At 57.5% G+C, this 5,801-nt stretch overlaps 1 protein-coding gene across 2 annotated transcripts; it reads left to right on the top strand.

The window, feature by feature from the left end:
• Positions 1-56: 56 nt before the first annotated feature.
• Positions 57-3,561, top strand: rnf214 (ring finger protein 214). 2 transcript variants are annotated; one of them, XM_060065221.1, is made up of 3 exons: positions 57-436; positions 1,545-1,805; positions 2,099-3,561. In XM_060065221.1, exons 1-3 carry the CDS (start codon positions 74-76, stop codon positions 2,885-2,887), a joined length of 1,413 nt encoding a protein of 470 aa, XP_059921204.1. In that variant the 5' UTR covers positions 57-73; the 3' UTR covers positions 2,888-3,561. The 2 variants fall into 2 exon arrangements, with proteins under 2 accessions (XP_059921204.1, XP_059921205.1); XM_060065222.1 differs by having other exon boundaries at positions 63-436; positions 1,578-1,805.
• Positions 3,562-5,801: the final 2,240 nt, after the last annotated feature.

The raw sequence follows: 5,801 nt of genomic DNA on the forward strand, positions 1-5,801 counted from the left end.
TACATGGTGCACTGTACTGGTCCTGTACTGGTCCTGTACTGGTTCCTACATGGTCCTCTGTACTGGTTCCTACATGGTTCTGTACTGGTCCTGTACTGGTTCCTACATGGTGCACTGTACTGGTCCTGTACTGGTTCCTACATGGTGCACTGTACTGGTCCTGTACTGGTCCTGTACTGGTCCTGTACTGGTCGTCTCTCGCTGCAGGCTGCAGACGGAGCTGGAGGAGGTGGAGCAGCGTCTGAGCCCGCTGCAGGCGGAGCAGGAGGTGGAGCAGCGGCTGTGGGAGGCGGAGCTGTCCCAGCTGACGGAGGAGATGGAGCGGGTGCAGGCGGCGTCCCGGGAGGTGGAGCAGCGCGCGCTGGAGGACGGGGTGGTGTTGGTGGAGAGGCAGAGAGAGGCCACCATGGCCTCCATGGAGTTCTGGCTCAGGGAGGTGGGTAGACCCTAGACCAGGACCCCCTAGACCTAGACCCCCTAGACCCGGACCCCCTTAACCCGGACCCCCTAGACCCGGACCCCCTAGACCAGGACCCCCTAGACCAGGACCCCCTAGACCTAGACCCCCTAGACCCGGACCCCCTAGACCAGAACCCCCTAGACCAGGGCCCCCTAGACCAGGACCCCCTAGACCAGGACCCCCTAGGCCCGGACCCCCTAGACCAGGACCCTCTAGACCCCCTAGACCAGGGATGCCCAACCAGTCGATCGCGGTCTACCAGTAGACCGCCGACAGATCCCAAGTCGACCGCGAGGGGTGAAGAAAAAAAAAAAAAAAAAACATTTATTTTTTTATTTTTTAATAAAATAACATTTGCGCGGGACATATACGCGCGGTAGCGCATGCGCTGTCAACAGCAGTTGAAAGCCGTCAACAGTAGTTACACACTCCTAAACGTTGGCATGGCTGAGGGGAAACGAGCTAAGACCTACCATTTTCACCCTGAGTGGGAGGAAGATTATTGATTATCGTTGAGAAGGTGCCGCGCGCAGACGGAATGAAACCCCACTGAAGTCCGTAGGTTCCCCCCCCCCCCCCCCCCCCCGTCAACAATGGGGGAGGGGAGGTTGGCTACTTGAAAAGTAGATCTTGGGTCAAAAAAGGTTGGGCACCCCTGCCCTAGACCCCCCAGACCCTCTAGACCAGGACCCCCTAGACCCCCTAGACCCAGTCTAGACCCCCCCAGACCCTCTAGACCCCCTAGACCAGGACCCCCTAGACCCCCTAGACCAGGACCCCCTAGACCAGGACCCCCTAGACCCCCTAGACCTAGACCCCCTAGACCCTCTAGACCCCCTAGACCACCTAGACCAGGACCCCCTAGACCAGAACCCCCTAGACCCCCTAGACCAGGACCCCCTAGCCCGGCGGATGCAGGACTGATGCTGCTCCTGATACGAGTGGAGCTCAGCTCCTCCAGCTCAGAGCCTGCTCTCCCTCTGGTCCTCAGCTCAGAGCCTGCTCTCCCTCTGGTCCTCAGCTCAGAGCCTGCTCTCCCTCTGGTCCTCTCCAGCTCAGAGCCTGCTCTCCCTCTGGTCCTCAGCTCAGAGCCTGCTCTCCCTCTGGTCCTCTCCAGGTGGGCCAGTACCTGCAGGCCCTTCAGTTGGACCCCAGTCCGTCCCGCCTACAGGAGCGGCTGCACTGGGAGCGGCAGGAGGCGTCTGTCCGGAGGAGGCGGGACCAGCTGCCGGTCCACTTCCAGGGGCTGCTCCAGCAGCTGGGAGAGGGGGGGCCCCTGGAGGCCCCCCCTGGGGCGGAGGCCCTGCCGGCGTTGGACCTCCCGCCCCTGCCCAAGGTCCCCACGGTGAGGGGGGGTCTGGGGGATGCTTTATCACATCAATAGAAAGATGGACATTTCAATGTGCCATTCTTCTGGCACACTGACTGCTCGTAGAGATCAACCGATCCTCAGGTTACGCTACACAACAGGAGCTAGCAAAACCAAAGTAGATGTCGCTAGCAGCTAGCTTCTCGACATTAGCTGTCGCTGGCAGCTTGCTACATCTGAGTTGTTAGCTCCACAGCAGTAGTAGCATAGCTACTAACTTAGCCCATGTTGCTGTTCCTCTTTAAGACTCCTCCCCTCTTTTCTGATAGGCGGAGCTGATCATCAGTCAGATCCTGCTGTCTCTGGAGCAGGCCGCCTTCCTCCCACCTCCTGCTCACCCCCTGGCCCCGCCCAGAAGCCCGCCCCCTCCTCGCATCACCCCGCCCACCGGCCACCAAACCCCGCCCCCTCCTCGCATCACCCAGCCCACCGGCCACCAAACCCCACCCCCTCCTCGCATCACCCAGCCCACCGGCCACCAAACCCCGCCCCCTTCTCGCATCATCCCGCACAGCGGCCACCAAACCCCGCCCCCTCCTCGCATCACCCCGCCCACCGGCCACCAAACTCCGCCCCCATCTCGCATTACACCGCCCACCGGTCACCAAACCCCGCCCCCTTCTCGCATAACCCCGGTCACCGGCCACCAAACCCCGCCCCCTTCTCGCATTACTCCGCCCACCGGCCACCAAACCCCTCCCCCGCCCTCCGGTCCGGTCGGTAAACTGGATCTACTGCTGGACCACCTGGCCGCGAAGTTCCCACAATGCAGCAGGGCCCATCTGATGGTCGCTCTGCAGCACATCAAGAGCGAGCGGGGGACCATGGCCGGCCTGTCGCGGGACGAGCTGACGGAGCAGGTGGGCCTGAAGCTGGCCCCCGCCCCCAGGCCCGCCCCAAGGCCCGCCGCCCGCAGCTTCTGCCTGATGTGCCAGAACCCCGTGGAGCCGGCGGCGCGCCAGCCGCTGGCCTGCGCCCACTGCGTCCACCGCCAGTGCATCAGCGTCTGGCTGAGCTCCAGCGGCAACAACAGCTGCCCCTTCTGCCCCGCCCACTGAGGGCTGCCCCGCCCACTGAGGGCTGCCCCGCCCACTGAGGGCTGCCCCGCCCACTGAGGGCTGCCCCGCCCACTGAGGGCTGCCCCTGCTGCCCCGCCCACTGAGGGCTGCCCCTGCTGCCCCGCCCACTGAGGGCTGCCCCGCCCACTGAGGGCTGCCCATTCTGCCCCGCCCACTGAGGGCCGCCCCTGCTGCCCCGCCCACTGAGGGCCTCCCCTTCTGCCCCGCCCACTGAGGGCTGCCCCGGCTGCCCCGCCCACTGAGGGCTGCCCCGGCTGCCCCGCCCACTGAGGGCTGCCCCGCCCACTGAGGGCTGCCCCGCCCACTGAGGGTTGCCCCGCCCACTGAGGGCTGCCCCTGCTGCCCCGCCCACTGAGGGCTGCCCCTGCTGCCCCGCCCCGTCTGATTAGTTAGGGTTGGGGGGGGGTAGGGTTGGTTAGGGGGGTAGGGGTAGGGGTAGGGTTAAGGTTGGGTTCCAAAGCAGTTGCCTATCTTTCCTTAGTGAATAAAGAATGCGGCTGGTTGGACGTTTACCGCAGAGCGTTCAACGACACAATCTGTCCTCTTGAACACTCGAAGCTCCGGGATGCTGAGGACTCCCGATGACTCAATGATGTGGGATCAAGCAAGTTAATGTCAATAAAGTATTGAATAAAAAGTGATAAATAACCGTTTTTTAACTCCCAAAGCGTGTTCTCTGACCTCAGGGTCCTAAGGTGTCTAGTCCTTGACTTTTTGGTATGTCGGCTTCAGGGAATACCTTGAATGAAGGGTTTATTATAAAGATGTTAAGTCCACAGCTCGCTAGCCAGAGGGTAGCGAGCTGTGGCTAACCGTGCTAGCTCCAGAGGGTAGCGAGCTGTGGCTAACCGTGCTAGCTCCAGAGGGTAGCGAGCTGTGGCTAACCGTGCTAGCTCCAGAGGGTAGCGAGCTGTGGCTAACCGTGCTAGCTCCAGAGGGTAGCGAGCTGTGGCTAACCGTGCTAGCTCCAGAGGGTAGCGAGCTGTGGCTAACCGTGCTAGCTCCAGAGGGTAGCGAGCTGTGGCTAACCGTGCTAGCTCCAGAGGCTAACGAAATGTGGCTAATAGTGCTAACTCCAGAGGCTAACAAGCTGTGGCTAACAGTGCTAGCTCCAGAGGCTAACGAGCTGTGGCTAACCGTGCTAGCTCCAGAGGGTAACGAGCCGTGGCTAACCGTGCTAGCTCCAGAGGGTAACGAGCCATGGCTAACCGTGCTAGCTCCAGAGGGTAACATTAAAGATGTGTGAGTGGGTTTAAAAGTACTTTTTGGTTGGACTCCTGTCTCCCAGGGTGTGGGTCTCCTGTGGTTGCCGTGACAGCGGTAATATGGGTGTGATTCACAGGCCTCCGGACAAACAAGCATCATTACTAGAGCGGGATGGGGGGCTGTTGACCAATGGATCCTAAACTAGTGTCCTGGGACCTTGAGCGGCCCAAGGGGCCGGTCGCTGGCCCCGGACTCAAAGAGCGATGGTTTAATCTCACTATTAGTTTGTTCTGCGGAGGAGGGAGGGGGGGGAGGGGGAGGGAGAGCAGAGAGAGATGGGAAGATAAAGTTGGAGAGAGGATTAGATATCAGATGGGGGAGGGAGGAGAGAGGGAGAGCTCTCCCTCTCCTCATCATCAGACTCTCTGGATGGCTGGCGATGGGAGGTCAGTGGTCATCCCTCAAATATTATGGGATAGCAGAATCACTTGCTTGTGGGTCTGATTCCTCAGCTACATGTAGATCACCAGGTGTGAAGAGGTGGGCTAAATGAACAGGACCAGGTGCACTGGACCAGGTGCACTGGACCAGGTGCACTGGACCAGGTGCACTGGACCAGGTGCACAGGACCAGGTGTACTGGATCAGGTGTACTGGACCAGGTGTATAGGATATTTTACGTCTAAGGTATTTTACAAACAAATTTTCCTCTAGACTTGATCGAGAAGAAGCAAATTATTTCTGAAACTTAAGATACACTTGGCTGTCAATAGGATGTAAAGTAAAAGATGTCTGCTGAGACTCAGTTAGAGTCTTCAACATGTCTTTACATTCTCTAAGTTGGAGACTGAGGGATTTATATATATTATATATGTATATATATATATATATATATATATATATGCACAAGGCATATATATATATATATATATATATATATATCTATATATATATATATATATATATATATATAGTAATATATATATATATATAGTAATTTTTCTGGCGGACCCGCCGCTTCGCTTCCCTGTGCAGTGCTGCCCTCTTGTGGCCAAACACACTGACGACAGAGTGCTGGAACTAAAGCTACTAATTGACTTATACATTCTGGAGATAGCCCTGGTAGATAAGCTACACTAGAATACTTAAGCTGCGCCCTGCTCTGAACAGGTTCCATGGTAGTCGGGTAACTCCTACGCCCCCACGGCAACCTTCGTCTGGACACGATGCTGCTAAATCAAGGCAGCCGCTGAATCGAGGCCGTTGCTAGATAAAGGGTGACGCTAAATCAAGGCAGCTGCTAAATCAGGCAGCTGCTAAATGAAGGCCGCACGGCTCTCATCAGGATCCCGTCAGTGACAGTAGATGACAGCCGTCAGGGAGCCGTTGGTCTTCAGTTTGCTCTTCCCGTACTACGCTGGGTTTAAAGAAGAACACACAGCTGCTACCGCTTATGCAAATGTTGACTTTTTTGGAGTGCAAATAAAACCTTGGGGTAACAATCGGTGTTCTGACGGACCGCGTCTGGGGAAGTCGTGCATTATCTCAGAGCGGCTTTAATTAGCTGCTTTTCCTTAAAGGTTGTATTTATTAGGTATCCATTCCTTATTTATTAGTATCCATCATCGCTGTCGTTACATCAATTAATGCCGTTGACGGCTGAGGAATTGTCATGAGGTTGGGGGGTG

The sequence above is a fragment of the Gadus macrocephalus genome, chromosome 11 (genome assembly GCF_031168955.1).
Source record: "Gadus macrocephalus chromosome 11, ASM3116895v1".
NCBI classification, from domain to species: Eukaryota; Metazoa; Chordata; class Actinopteri; order Gadiformes; family Gadidae; genus Gadus; species Gadus macrocephalus.